Source organism: Falco punctatus (genome assembly GCF_963210335.1).
Source record: "Falco punctatus genome assembly, chromosome: 4".
NCBI classification, from domain to species: Eukaryota; Metazoa; Chordata; class Aves; order Falconiformes; family Falconidae; genus Falco; species Falco punctatus.
This window is the reverse complement of record NC_137583.1, coordinates 53,963,140-53,978,770: the sequence shown is the minus strand read 5'-3', so window position 1 is coordinate 53,978,770 and position 15,631 is coordinate 53,963,140. Positions and strand designations below refer to the sequence as shown.

The following is a 15,631-nucleotide window of genomic DNA, read 5'->3' as shown; positions in this document are numbered from 1 at the left end:
GATGTGAAACACTTCTGCTTCCCAGAATGTGGCAGGAGCGCAAGTGTGAGAACAAGAGGACTGCAATGGCCAGGCTGCTGTGAGTGGCTCCTGGTAAACTCTCAACCTCACGCAGCAACAGGAGAAGGCCAAAAACTCTACCAGAGGCTCCTTGTATGAGCAAACTGCAACCACTCATTGGAAAGAAATGCTGTACTCAAACACAAATAGTCACTCCTCTCCTGTGGTAGCGATGGCTATGCGTCGGGACGCACTGGCAGCATGAGGAGCAGAGGTCCAGGAGAACTGCAGCAAAAAAGGTCACTTCCCAGGAGACAGGCACTTACTGTTTTTATTAACCATGTGTTCCTCTGCAGCAGAGACATAGTTTGGGGAAAAATATTATTTCCTTTACAGTAGCTAATCTAGAGATGCAGCATGAACCATCATAATATCAGATGGAGAGCCCATAAAATGCTGAGAGCAGCGTGATATGCAGCTTCTCTGAAGAAGGTAAGCTCCACGAGGCTGCTTGTAAGCATCCAGTCTTCCTTTTAACATACTAGTTCTGCTTCCTGGGAGGCAGCACAGTAGGGCACAGTAAGTATATGTCACCTCAAAATATTGTGAGTTTCCAAAGCAGTCAAGGAGTCCCTCCTGATATGTCAAACTGGACCACTTGCATGTAGCTGCAATATATACACTAAAAAGAAAATCCTCAAAGAAATCTGAAAATAGAAGTCTCTCTGCAACATCCTTCTCAGCAGAAATATGTCAACTTCCCCCCCAAAAATGACAGGGCTATGATGGGACCTAAAAAGATGACAGTCATAGGAAGATGATACATGTCCTTATCTTTCAGATAGTTGTACTGATCATAAGCCAGCCAGAATAAACTATGCTGGACCTCTGTCCAGAATGCTACTCTTGGACCGGTACATCAGGTCAAGGATTTGGGATGCTACTAGCAGATCTTGGTAAGCAAAGATAGTCTTGCAAATGTCTTTTGGAAACTTATGGCAAGGCTTAATCCACTCTCTAAGGCTCCTCCTACCACTCCGTGTGACTGCACGTGTGTTTATGGGGAGGAGACATCAATGGCAAATCATGGAGATGGTTTTGTTACACCAGGACCGAAGAAACAAGAAGGGATCTGTGGAGCTGGGGAGTACAACAATACTGTCACCTTTCATAAGATGCAGACGTGCTTCTCACAGCAAGAATCATGTCTGGTCTTGGAGAAGGAAGGCATCCTCATTCCACTGCCCCATTGCTCTTTGCCATTGGTAGGCTAAGACCTTGGTGGCCCTGCTCGCCCCCACAGGATGGGAGAAAGTTCCTCGGGACTTAGGAGCCAAGGTGTATAGTGGGGCCTGTAATTCCCACCCTGCCCAAAGGGGCTGGAAGAAGGTAGCAGCTCCTTCAACCTTTTCCATTTTCCCTCCACCCACGCATGAAGGTGCCATCATGTTGGACCACTGAATGAAGGCACTTGTAGGGCGATGATATTGTGAAGGCCCAACAAGAAAAGCTGTCATGACATGTCACTTATAGAATATATCCAGTTTCAAGCATGCCTTAATACCAGGAGAATGGGAAGGAACAGAAACAACTTATTCCTTGACGAAGAACAAGCCGTGGATAGCAAGACAGACTGAAATACACCTAGTTCAAAAACAGATCTATTTTTAAATTTCTGGACAAAATAAAGTACTTGAAATTGCTATTAATACAAACACAGTTAGACTTTTACTAGTGTTTGACCTTCCTATTAAATCAAGTGTTATTAAGCACAGTGTAACTGTGGTGTTTTCTAAATACCTTTCTCATCCTAATCCAATTATAGTCATGTACTACTGTGATTCAGGCTCACCTTAAAGAAATCTTGTCTTAATAGAAGCATAAAATATGCGCATACGTATGTATACTAGCATGAGCTGTGGGGTCAGACTAGATCTCCACAGGTCCCTTCCAACATCAACGATGCTGTGATTCTGTGAAATCAAAACTTCTCAGGAGCCTATTATCTGACTGAGAAGAATACCTAACGATGCGTTTATTTTTAATTTATGTTTTAGTCCCACAGGAGTTCTTTGCCTAGAGAGCTCAGAACCAGGTTCTGCCTCTGAAAATGTGAAAATCAAAACTGACACAAATGAACATGGAATTTGTGGGGTTTGCACAGGATGTTGTTGCTGCATCGTTCTGATACTAGGAAGAAGTAATTTGGCTTTTTAGCTCTGCAAAGTTAAATTTTCTGAATGTGCAAGGGACACATTATACAGAAAAGGAGACATCAGCTACTTACAACAACTAAATATTGTGGATAATTCCTTTTACGGTTGACAGCTATAGCATGGGGGTTGATCTGAATAAAGAACTTTTAACCCTTTATATCTCCATATACACAAATCCCTTTTCCAAGCAAGGAGTAAGTGTTACTTTTGTCTGAAAAACAACAGCTTTTCCTAGTCGCTATAGAAGGACTGGATGTGAAGGAGCTTGCTTTAATCAAGTCTGGAGCTCAGTGTTATTTGCGGTTTGTGGCTACCCTTACTAAATGAGAAGAATATCTATTCAACGGACCAGAAAGCTTTGCTAGTGCTGTGATGACCCATAATATTCCGGCAGTCAACACACGAGGCTCATTTTGTCACTGTATTACTGCAATGTCACATACCCTTTGGTTTCCAGGAACCATCAAGAGCCCAAAGGCTTGCCTTGGGAACACACTGGGCTCAGCACCAGTAGCCTCACTACAGAGCAGCACAGTGGTAATTTTATGAATTTCCAGCTACATAATATTTTGTGGTACTATAAAAACATTTGAAGGGGGAATAATAAAAAAAAAATAATCAGGTGCTACCACAGTGGTTTATATTCAGCTCTACTTTAGGCATCAGGTGAAAGCAGCAGCCCTGACCCTGCAAGCCTTCCTCACCTGAACCACTGAAAAAAATCGATGTGGTTATACCTGTAAGACTTCTGGAGTCAGTATGTGCAACTTGCAGAAGTGGAGGGTTGCAGGACCCAGAAGAACTGTGAAGGGATTTAGTAAGGGTAGCCTGGAAGGCAGAAGCACTAGCGCACTGAGCAAGTCCAGAGTTGGCTGTGTGTTTCTTTCTAACAACGAAATACCTTTGACTAATAATTTAGCTGAAGATATAAGGGACCCAGCTCTGAAGGTGACAGTGCCCGAGTCATGGCATGCCACGTCATTTAGGATTAAAGTGTGGATCATCCCGTCCTGCTCAGAGATTTCAGTCACAAAGTTGTTGTGAAGTGGAGTTCCATCGAGCCACCACTGCACGTTCTTCACGCCCGGGTGCGAGAGCTCACAGGTGAACGTGGCTGACTCACCCGCAAAGACGTCTGTGTTCTTTAAACCAGAAACTATGACTGCTGCTTCTTCTGTATAACAGAGCAAGAGAAGGTGCCAAAGGAAAACAAAAGCATAAACATATACACATTGCTTCCTGCAGAACTAGCTCAAGCAACAGTGCAAGTTGTCCAGGAAAGTCAAATTCTGTGATGATATTCCAGGGGAAAAAAAAAAAAAAAAAAAAAAAAAGAGCTAAAATTTTCTTTAGGAGATTTAGAAACCACCTTCGATCCTTCGCCCGCTTGCAAGCACAGTGTGTGTCTGCAGACACTTTAACTAGGAGGAGACTCTGCTCCGTGACCAGCCCATGACTGGCTCTCCTTTATGTTGCAGCCACCTGCACTGACATTGTACAAGGTGGGAGGGAGAGAGGCTGCTTAAGATTTAAATGTTTACTTAACAGTGCTTTAAAAGAGTAATAAGAATATCAACAAGGACAGAAGCCGTAATCAGTAATATCAAGAATTTCAGTACTTCTTACAACCATTGCTCCAAGCGAATAGTTTGTCAGCAGTACCGCCATCTGCTACAGTACACAGTATGGTCACTACTTGGAACTACCTTCGCTTACAAACATTGGTCCAACCTCAGCCTGGAGGCAGGTGTTTGTATCTTTCCCAAAATCAGGAAAGAAATGAGTGGACTTTCAACTGTTTGCACCTGGGACAAGGTTGGCCAGTTAATGTCAAAGATTTTGGAATAAGACATCCAGGTGGCAGGATCGGAGCACTTCCACCGCGGTGCACCTTACCTTGCACATACACAGAACCTGTGGTGATCTCGTATCCAGTGCTACAGGTATAATCCCCGCAGTCATCGGGCTCGACGCCATGGATGATCAGCTCAGCAACGCTGCCTTTCAGCTTCATCTCGTATTTGTCACTGGGCTGAATGACCACCCCTCCTTTTCTCCACTCAACGGGAGCATCTGGCTTGGAGATCTCACAGTGCAAGACAGCTGTTCCCCCTTCCTCAGACTCCACGTTTTTCAGCTCTTTGTTAAACAGCACGGGCAGTACTGTGGTAGAGAGGCAGCTGCATCAGTGACAGTGCTCAGAGGCAAGAAACTTGCTTGCAACTTCTCCAGCTTGGCAGTTCCCTTCTTTCCGAACCCCAACTTGCCTGCTGGCAATGCCAAGCCCAGAGCAGGACTCTGAGTTGTGCCATAACCAGATGCTCATGAGCATCAGCCACAGATACTGTGAGGGTGTCCACTGCTGCTCCATAAAGGATTGCCATAGGTCACACGACCTTTAAGGGGCTTCATGTGGGCGTACTCACAATTTTCAGTATGAGAAGTTAAGAACACAACAGCATCAGTCACAGCATTTGGACCGTGAATTGCTGAAACCACACAGAGCAGGAGCTGGTTATGGTGGCTAAACTCAGGATTTAAAAGCACAAACTGGTTGCTCAAGTCAAAAGACACAGCACTTAGTTCTAAATTAATAAAATTATAAAATCTAAAAACAGCCAGTAGAAAAAGGCAAAGAGCCACAAATCTTGGGCCGTTCAGGCACCGACAGGTATAATGGCTCAATTTAACGTGGGCCTGCTCCAGGTATGGTGAAATACTCCAGCTGCTCATCGGCAGGTAGCAGGCAAGTTTTTGCCCTGTTCCTGTACATACCCTTCACGAGCAGCAGCTGTAGTTTTGCTCCCAGCCCTCCCCCTCAGTGGGACCAAAATTGCAACTGCAGAAATAGAATTAAAAGGCACTAAATTCTTCTTTGAAGAACAGACTGCAGATCAGACCCTTTCCTGCAGCTGTAATGCACAGATACAGAGCCCTAACGGTAATTCAGTGCTAAAACTTCCATATCACCTCCATGGAGGACAGCCACAGCCGTAACTTCTCTGCCTTCAAGCAAGGTTTCTCCTACCTTTAACTTGCAGTGATGCAGTGGTCTGCTGATCCCCTGAGTCGCATGTATAATCACCAGCATCCTGAGCCTCAGCATCATAGATGAAAAGCTCAACACGCGTCCCCTCTTGCCGCATCTCATACTTGTTGCCTGGCTGCAGCACCATGTCTCCTTTCCTCCACTCCACGTGTGCGCTGGGTCTCGTCAGCTCGCAGTGCAGCATGGCTGTGCCCCCTTCCCCCACCTCCTCATTTTTCAGCCAGTGTTTGAAAAGCGCGGGCAGGGCTTGACAAGGGGAACGGTGCAAAGAGGAAGAAACAGGTGAAGGAAAAATGGAAAATGGAGGAACGTTTTATTGTTAAGGTTATAAAAGGCAAGGCAACTGATAATGCAATCCATGAAGTTCACGGACAATTCCAGCTGCATTTACCTAAGCAGAGCTGCCACAGGCAGAGACGCCTTGGTACTATATATAGGGCTACAGCTTGAAATATCCTCACTACATAAAGAGGAGGAAGAGTGTGGAGAGGTGTTAAGCAGCAGGAAAAATTCCAGTTCTATAGGAGTGCATTTCACCCCCATATCCTGGACTTCGTTTCCCAAAGAATTCCCAGCTACACTGAATTTCTGAAGCTCAGGTGGGTTTTCATCCCCAAACTAAAACGACAGAATAGGATAAAAGCACTCAAAGAACATATACCTGCAGACCTGAGGCATCAGATCATACAGCCAGTGATCAATTACAGAATAATTAAGGCTGAAGGGACCTCTGGAGGTCCTCTGTGGATGGAGATTCCTCCACCCTTCTAGGTCCCAGTTCAACAGCCACCACCCTTTCACTGTGAAAGGTTGTTGGGTTTTTTTCCTAATTGGAATTTCTCTTGCTGCAGCTTGCATTTGTTGCCTCTCATCTGTTTACTGAGCACCCCAAGGAAAGTCTGTCTCTCTCCTTCTGTAGACCCCCATGGGGAAGCTGCAGACAGCAACGAGGTCCCCCCTCAACTTTTCTTTGCCAGGCTGAACAAACCCAGCTGTCCCTGCCTCTCCTTATACCTCCCATGCTCCAGCCATATCCACTGACCAACATAGTGACCTCTGATGCACTTGCTCCACTACCTCACCATCTGCCTTGGTACTAGAGAGCTCTGACATGGATACATGCACCTCTCACTGCTGCTGAGCAGAGGAAGCCGTACCTTTAACCTCCAGCCTGGCAGTGGTCTTCTCATCAGCTGTGTGGCAGCTGTATTCCCCTGAGTCCCCACGGTTCAGATCATGAATGACCAGTGTGTGCACGTTCCCCTCCTGCTTGATGCTGCACTTCTGGCCAGAGCGGATCACGGACGTGCCTTTCATCCACTCCACCGGGACATCAGGTTTGGACACCTCGCAGGACAGGTGAGCTGTGCCACCCTCCTGGAGCTCCAAGCTGTGGAGCGCCTTTACAAAGGTGACCGGGGCAACTGTGGGGAAGAGGATACCAACGCTGCTGCAAGCCCCTAACCCAGCATTGCCCCCAGGTCACAGCTGGCTGGTTACAGTTACAGTTTGAACCAGATCAAAGAGGAGCAAACAAAAGTTATTGACATGGCCCATCTTTCAAAATCATTCTATATAACTTAATGAAAAAGTTTTTCTAGTGGTTTTGGATGTTTTTTGGAGTAAACATGATCTAAAACCATCATAAGTCGGAGATTAACTCGGAGCATATTCTTGATATTCTTCAGCATTGGTTCTGACATATCTTAGCTGCTTGTTTCAGGATAGGTTGGATGGTCTTCAAAGGGTGTTTGCTTCACTCCATGAACTATAAAAAGGACTGAAATGACTAGCTCAGACATACATATCTAACTCTTAAATGCCTGAATTAGGTTAGCAGAATCTCCCAAAATCAATAAGGTCCCCTCCTCCCAAATAAACCTCTCCAGAAGATAAAGCAATGTTGGCAGTGCTTACCAGTACCCCCTCCATCCCTCTTCCCAGGAGGCTGCTCACCTTGGACCGTCAGCTGTGCTGCTGAGGTATGCTGCCCAACCTTGAAACTGATGGGCCCACAGTCTTCTACTGTCACCTTCCTCAAGATCAAAGTGTGACGTGTCCCATGGACTCTGATCTCATTCATTTCATTGGATTGTAGGGGAACATCCCCCAGGAACCATTGGGTGTCCTGAGTTGTTTCCCGGGACAGTCGGCATTCGAACACTGCGTCTTCTCCTTCGTATGAAGTGATGTCCTTCAGCGTCTCCACTATGGTTGCTGCTGGTTCTTTATGGAAAGGCCAACAGAGTTTGATATCTACTTTCAAGTGATGCTTTCTGGGTTAAACATTTCATTATGCTCTCTCCTGACAGTACTACATTATTTGAAAGAATGACCACAAAGCACTAAATGCACGGAAACATAGTTACAGGGGCATGTAGCAACACATTATGTACTTACAGACACATAATGTATGTATGTGTGCATATATATTATGCACATATATATGATAGTCTATAAAGCATGCATGTTATACTGTATTTTTTGTATTTTTTATATATAGCATATATTTATAATGCAAACTATGTATCATGAAAATATTGTTGACAGATTTTAATGGGAGACATTAACATTAAACCACAGAATCATTGACTAAAGACCCACTTCTGATTCCCTAGAGATAAATGAGCCAGCTCTTATCCCTCTGAAGTCACTCTTATCTCCAGCATCCTCATGATTCAGTTTGGGCACAGGACCATGTCTAGCTGTCAAATTACTTAATCATGTGCCCTTGCCACGGCAGCAAACTCTGTTCAACCGTTCCCCACACAAAGCCCCACCTTTCACGAGCACAGCTGCAGTGGTTTGCTGGTCCCCTGTGTCGCACACATATTCCCCAGCATCAGCTTCACTCAGGTTGTGAATTGTCAGCTCAGCCACAGATCCAGCTTGACGCATCTTGTATTTGTCACTTGGTCGCAGCACTTTGCCGGCCTTCTTCCACTGCACAGTGGCATTTGATTTTGAGATTTCACAGCTCAAAGTGATGGTGCCGCCTTCTTCAGCTTGCTGGTTCTGGAGTGGTTGTGTGAAGGTTACTGGCAAAGCTAAACAAATATAAATCAGAGGAAAACAATTATGTTTCATTGCTGATCTCACTAAGCCTTGTGTTTAATGGAACTGTGGTGCCATTCCAAATTTGGTTCAAACTCAGTTCCAAAATTACTTTAAAACCCAAACAAGGAATGACAGAAAGTGCTGGAACTCCGGGAGCACTAACTACTCTGCACTCCCCAAGAGTCACTGGGCACTGCACACACCGAGCACCTCTGGAAATGAGTTCCTTCTTACCCAGGAGCAGTCATGGATATGGACTCTTGAGCATCTAAGTGCAGTATCTCCAAATGGGTACCAAAGTCACAACTCAAAAGCCTACACCTGATAGCTAAGTTCTTGGGTATTTGGGAAAAGTGCGTGGAGAAACATCATTAAATAATGCCTCTCATTTGAAAACTGGACCCAGAAGAGAGAGGAACTGTGGAAGTCTCTGCACTAGTGTGTATCAGTGATGGGTCAAGATGGGGTCTTGATGGGTGGGTTTACAATGCGCCACATGTAGAAGTTCAACTCCTCAAGTCCAGTTCCCTAGAAGAACCTTGGTGGCTCCACAGTTATGGCTGAACTGGTATGTACAAGGGCAGGAGGTGGGGTTCCAGAAATCAGGGTGCATTCACAGGAACCAGGGAGCAGATGTGTATAAAAGGAGACAGACCTGAAGGTTCTTGCAGGTGATGTAGGAATGGATGGTGTATTTTGTGGGCCAGCTGGGGAATGCCTGGGGTCAAAGCTTTTGTACAGTTGCATTTGCAGTGAAGGCATCCTATTGTGCAGCTAAGTCCTGCAGCCCTATGAGTCTTAGGAGCCAGAAAAGGAATAAGAAAGAGAGAGATGTAAAGTCTCTGTGAAGACCTACTCTGTCAGAATGCATCACTGTTGATTCAGAAATCCTCATCACAAAAAAGGATCAGACTGCCAGTGTCCCTGAATCGTACCCATGAAACAGCTAAACTAACCTAGAGCTCCTTAAAAGATGAAGTGAAAGCTTTTTGTGCCCTTTCACTACCAAAGATGCTATAGTTTGCTCATCACCAGAATAGCAGATGTAGTCTCCAGCATCCTTCAGCTGTAGATTGTGGATAAGTAGCTCCACAGCAGAACCCATCTCTTACTTGGAGCAAGACTGGCCTTTTTTACCTGCTTCACTGGTGCATTGTGTTCAAAGAGCTTAGCATGAAGGGTGACCACAGAGCCTTCAGCAGCTTCGTGGTTTTGGAGGTTTTTTCCAGAGTGCTGGAGTAGGTGGGACCACACAGAGACACAAACAGCCAGCCACCACCAGAGGATCTGCTTACAGTACAGATATCCTGGTATCACTGAGTCCCGGACTTGGTGTGATAGCAGGCAGGTGCATGCCCTTCATGGAAAAGCCATCAAGGTGTATATCAAAACATGGCATTTTACAAGAATATCCTGGTTCCTTTTCATTTTTGCTATCTATTTCAGAAAGAATCACCTTATAATTGTATTTGCACCAGAGTAGATTTTTAACAATTGATATATTGGCACATTACAGCTATTTTTAAGACCTGAGGCACTAGGAGTGTGTAGGTGCCTTACTTGTCAGCTGGAGCTGAGTGCCCAAGTCTGAGCACTTGGACTCAAGTACCATTTTTCCAGGTGGAGCTGCAGTTCAAAGGATGGTTAAGCATCAAAATTGGTCTCATTCTAACTTTAGTTCTGAGTGACCAGAAAGAGGTCCTTGGGGTGTAGAATTGTGGAAGCAGTTACTGCACATGGGTTCTTCCATGTTCATTGCTCAGGACACCACAGGCTTAACCTCTGAAAGCAAAAGGACTCAGCTAATTTATGCCAACAAAGTACATCTGGAGTCGAGGACAGCAGACAGCACCTTCTTGCTAGGGCCAAGCTAAGGAAGTGGAACAAGTTTCTCCTCTTAAACCTACCTTTAACAGTTAAAGTGGCTGTTGTTTGTTCGTTTCCATTATCACAGGTGTATTTGCCCGAGTCTTCTGGTTTTAAGTGATAAATCTTTAAAGTATGGATTGTTCCTTCCTGCCTGATTTCATACTTGGAGCTCGGGGAGATCACCTGGGCACCCTTCTTCCACTTCACCGTGGCGTTGGGCTGGGAGACCTCGCAGCGGAGGGTGGCTGTTTCTTCCTCCTGCCGCTCTGTGCTCTGTAATTTCTCCTTGAAGACTGGAGGTGGCACTGAAATGACAAACAGCGAAGGCATTTACAGTCACCCTCATCTTGTTTCCCCCTGCAGTGTTAAAGCTACAGCTGAACAGTTACTTTAACTCCTGTGTTATGTATTGGGGGGGTTAAAACAAGCTTCAAAGAGGGAAGGAGGAGGATGCTTGGTTAAGAATTTCTTCAAAGCAATGGTTAGAGAAAGAAAGACTACAAAGAACAAAAAGCAAAAAAGGAAAGAGAGAGTGGAAGCAATGAAAATTACAGGTCTATCAATACAGCTACTGGAGCCAACCTAGTAATTTCTTCAGCAACCAGTGAGCTTTGGGACCCTGGTGACACATCCAGTCTATCCATGGTGAAGACAGTCTCTGAGACCGCATCAGTACATCACACATGTTCTGAAGCACATGCACCCTGCTAACATGAGCTAACAAGGGGTGAGTGATTGCCTTGCATTTACTAAAAGCATAGGCAAAACATCACCTGTTCTCACCAGTTTCCCACATCACAGAAAGCCCTCACCTTTTACTGTGAGCTCTGCCGTTGACGTGTGGGGTCCCACTCGGAAAGTGATGGTGCCAATGTCCTGCTCAGTCACCTTCCTTAATGTCAGGGTGTGAATTTTTCCTTTTTCCACTGAGATCTCATTCATTTCATTATTTTGCAGAGCAACATCCTGTAGCTTCCATTCAACATCTCTTGCATTCTCATGAGAAACCTGGCACCGAAACGTGACATCATCGCCTTCAACCACCACCATGTCCTTCAGGCCACTCACAATGGTCACGTCAGGCTCTGCAAACAGTCCATCAGTAGTCAAGCCATGAAAGGGAAAACAAGGATCAAATAACAGAATTATCAAATAATACAGGGTGGAGTGGATGGCTGGAAGTCATCTGGCCCCACCACTGCTCAAAGCAGGGCCAGCTTACAGCAGGCTACTCGGCACCTTGCCCAGCTGAGCTTTAGGTACCTCCAAGGATGGAGATAGCACAGCCTCTCAAATCATGTTTCAAACCCTGCTGGTTCATACTTTCACCATACTTGGTAACACAGCCAATATCTTTCAGCTGGTGTTTTATCACTTGCCCTTTTTCTCAGAGATATGTTACATACTGATTTTTTTAATTACATGTATGATACTGTAATTGATGCTGGGTGAATAATGCCGAAATCAGGAATTTGAAATTTGTTACATTTGGACTTGGGTATCTTCACATAATAACATTAGAACCTGCTCCCTTCTACTGTTGTTTTGCAAAGAGACTTGCATATATTCCATGCCAGTGCTCCAAATTGGTTGAGGATCTGCTTGACTCTGTGCTCACAGCAGGACTTACTGGATTAGTGTGAGCACAGGGTATTTGCGCTTCAGTTTGCTTGAGCCCTGCTGATAGCGCGGCTGGGCACCTGCATATCTGTGCAGAGATCATCCAGACAGCCTGCAACAGGCAGAGGCTGTGTGCACCCTGAATCTGCTGGAGGATACCAAAGGAAAAGCAGCGCCATCTTCACCTGAGCACACACAGTACATATTCATACAACTGAGGTCACCATCTGCATGAAAAACGGTGCAGTGAGGCATAATATCTACAATATTGAGTAGCCTGTAGAGATGCTAGTGGTGATGATTCCACACTCGTGGGCCAACCTGAAAGCAAGCTCTGTCTGTAATGACATTAAGGCCAGATGCAGCTGCCATGTGACTGGAAGCTGGGGATGAACCATCGGTTCACTCACACGAGTATGATGTCAAGCAAATATTTCAAGCCATGAGTCAAAAATTACAGCTACCTTATTGTCTGCTGTCCACCAAATGAATCTTTGCTTAGGTGCACCATTGACCATGATACCCTTCCTACGCTCTGTGTTTAGCACAGTTGTCTATCACAATAGCAACGGTTATATCACAAAATCTAAACATCCTAAAGTGATAAATCCCCTCGCCCCAACAAATGGGTCTTGCCTTTGACAGTCAGTTTTGCAGAGCTCGTCTCATCTCCAGCCTTGCAGGAATACTCCCCTGCATCGCTAGGCTCCAGGCGGTGAATGCGCAGCTCGCGGAGGGTGCCGTCCCGCCACATTTCGTACTTGGAGCTGGAGTGAAGAATGGCCCCATCTTTCCTCCACTCCACCTCTGCTTTGCTAATGGAAATCTCACAGCGCAGCCTGGCTGTTCCTCCCACTTCCACTTCTTCATTCTTCAGGTGCTGCTTCAGCTGGGGTTTGATGGCTGCAAAATGGAAAACAATTAATACATGATCCGTTCACTCAAATGCCAGCTCTGCACAACTCTGCACGAGACACCTGGTGTTGGATGCTGCAGAACAAATTTGCATTAAGTCGCTATATGGTAACAACAACCCTTTTTTCTCTATAAGCAGACCTGTATTCTGTATATCCAGACATAGGGGAGGATCAGAAAATCCCCTAAATATGTTTGTTTCGTGTAGCGCCAAGGGCATTGACATGCCTTTTATGCATCTGCTCTGGATAGTGGAAACTGCAACATGCATCAAGATTTTGACTAAGCAAAACCTGGTACTTTCTGAATGAAAGTAGTGTGAATCTGTTCATTTTTATAGAAATACCCATGACTTCCAACACCATAAATGATGTAACGCTCTAAACCCATTTCTGATTTCTCTGCTATCTTTTCAAGACCCTAGACTATCAAGTGTGAATCCTCCCAGATGACACACAAATGGACTACATTTATAAAAGCTGGGCATGGAACAGCTCAGGCAACAGCTTGTAACTGATGAAAACAAGAAGGGAATATCCATCATGTGCATGTGTGAGCAGCTGTGGAAACAGGAATCTCAGTGCTTGTGCCTCCTGTCCAGACCCCATCGTGATACGTAAAGCAAGCACAGGGCTCCCTCCCTCGGAGCTGACCCAGTGGCTGCTTTGTGGGTCAGGATCAGCCAAGAGGATGTGGTTTGAATGGCTGCGGCTTAGATCAAAGCCACAAGTTCCACCCAACAGATCGAGAGGACCACAAACATTACACAGATGGTGATTAACCACAGATATTATTCCTGGGTTGTTTAAACATAGCGTTCTCAAGACCTTCACAGGAAGGCATTGCAAAAATTGAAAACAGTGAATTTTTGAAGTGCTTTTGTAAATTACTTATGATTAGTTATTGATTCCATTGAATCAGCAATTAATGCAAAGTGCCAAAAGTAAAGATCTATGAGAATTTCAGACCCCCCATGTGGCAGAGTTTCTTGCTTTCATCACATCACAGGAAGGAGTCAATACACTGTACTGTCTGCTTTATAGGCTTAAACAGCCATTCTACACACCCTGTCCCACAAGATCTACTTTTCTATATTCTGGTTTATGACTGGGCACCTGCTTTCCTCGTTAGCTTAACTTTTGGAGGAGGTTATTCACCAATAAATAAAAGAATATCATTCACACAATTTCACAAATCTCCTTCATCCTCTGTTCCACTTTGGTGCAACGCTAACCATTCACTCTGAGGACTGCTGTGCTCTGCTGGTCTCCTGTATCACACGTGTAATCAGAGGCATCTTCTGGTTCTACATTATGAATTACAAGTTCAGCTGTGCGACCACTTAATTTCATTTCGTATTTGGTGCACGGGAAGAGCTCCATGGTGCCTTTCCTCCATTCCACTGTTGCATTATCTTTTGTCAGCTCGCACTGGAATTTCACTGCAGCTCCTTCTTCTGCCTCCTTGTCTTTGAGCTCCTTTTTGAAAAGAACTGGCAGAGCTAAAGGGGGGAAAAAAGAAGCAACAGGAGCTTTTATTGAAGCCAGAGTCAAGTCCCGGTTAACACAGTTAGACCGACATTTTGGAGAACAAGATATTGTGCTTTGCAAGTGCTATATTCCTAGGCAGGATCCAGGTTTTCCAATTTGCCTGCAACTACTGGGAGATCTTGCTGCATCAGAAGCAGCCATCTGCACTTACAACATTTACTTCATTTCTTGACTCAAATCCTTCCCAGGTTGAATCCTTTGAATGAATTTATCCTTCAGTTCACCTAACAGCGATCTCAAGAGTAAAGAAGTTCAAAGTTCCATGGACAGCCTTGACTGATCAGAAAGGTTATTGTCAAGTCTTCTGAGATTTGGAAGAAAATCTTTTTTTTAAATACTTAAGCCGCATGTCATGTGAAATGTCCAAACATTACAGTAAAGCATTGCCCTTTCTTTAATTTCTCCCCAGCCATAAAGCTAGAAAGTTATTTCTTCTTAGAACCCCAAACTGAATTGTAACACTGGAAGAACAAAGTACCATCCTCTTCCATTCTCATTTAAAAAAAAATAATCTAGTATATCAGATGAAAGGGAAAGTATTTATAGGGGGGAAAATCATGTACTTAAAAACATTCACATTCAAACTGTTGCTTTGCATGTCAGATGGAATCTATTGCTTTAGGAGTCAGCTCACACCACCTACCTCTCACATTTAAAGATGCCTTGGTTTCCTGATCCCCAGTATCACAGCTGTATTCTCCTGTATCTTCTAACTTAAGATTATGTATTAAGAGCTCTACCAGGCATTCCCTCTGCCTCATTTCATATTTCTGGCTGGGCTGCAGCCCCACTCCTCCTTTCCTCCATTCCACTGCAGCATTGGGTTTCGACAGCTCACAGCGGAACGTAGCTGTACTTCCTTCCTCTGATTCCTTATTTTGTAGGTGTTGCTTAAATGTGACAGGCAGTGCTGCAAAATTTGAGAGGGAAATGTTTTAAGAGCATTTCGGTCCGAAAAGGACACAATCCTACCATCATTCTTTGGAAACGGCCTATTCTAGCGATTCCATACTCCTTGGGCTGCCAGCCTCTGTCTTGGTAGCATCTTTCTTGAACCATTATGTGAACCAAGAGCTAAGGACAGATGGTGAAGTTAGGAAAGAGCTGGTCTTAAAGAGTGCTCCACAGAACGGCCTGATTTGTGATCTGGAGTTGGACTTCCCTGTGGAAGTGTCTCCATGACAACTATGGATGCTTTAGTTAAAGATCACTGGGACATGCTCTCTCTTACACAGACTCTTGTTCCTTAATAAAGGGCTGCAAGTTTTCAGTATTAAGCCAGGAGTATTTTCCCCCCAGATAAAGCTTCTATCAACATATAAAAGATCAAGTTACCATTCAAAATGGAAGGAGAG

At 44.8% G+C, this 15,631-nt stretch overlaps 1 protein-coding gene across 12 annotated transcripts in view; it reads right to left on the bottom strand.

The window, feature by feature from the left end:
* OBSCN (obscurin, cytoskeletal calmodulin and titin-interacting RhoGEF) overlaps positions 1 to 15,631 on the bottom strand; it is a 209,583-nt gene that overhangs the window by 77,666 nt on the left and 116,286 nt on the right. For 9 of the 12 annotated variants that reach the window (XM_080383729.1, XM_080383730.1, XM_080383732.1 and 6 more), the window contains 9 exons: positions 12,448 to 12,714; positions 11,004 to 11,276; positions 10,230 to 10,496; positions 8,046 to 8,312; positions 7,222 to 7,491; positions 6,423 to 6,689; positions 5,245 to 5,511; positions 4,113 to 4,379; positions 3,118 to 3,390 (listed from right to left, as the gene is read on the bottom strand). In XM_080383729.1, coding sequence (XP_080239855.1) covers positions 3,118 to 3,390; positions 4,113 to 4,379; positions 5,245 to 5,511; positions 6,423 to 6,689; positions 7,222 to 7,491; positions 8,046 to 8,312; positions 10,230 to 10,496; positions 11,004 to 11,276; positions 12,448 to 12,714 — 2,418 coding nt within the window. Of the gene's footprint in view, positions 1 to 3,117; positions 3,391 to 4,112; positions 4,380 to 5,244; positions 5,512 to 6,422; positions 6,690 to 7,221; positions 7,492 to 8,045; positions 8,313 to 10,229; positions 10,497 to 11,003; positions 11,277 to 12,447; positions 12,715 to 13,960; positions 14,228 to 14,919; positions 15,187 to 15,631 lie in introns of all 12 variants that reach the window. The other 3 variants (XM_080383728.1, XM_080383724.1, XM_080383731.1) reach the window with 2 other exon arrangements.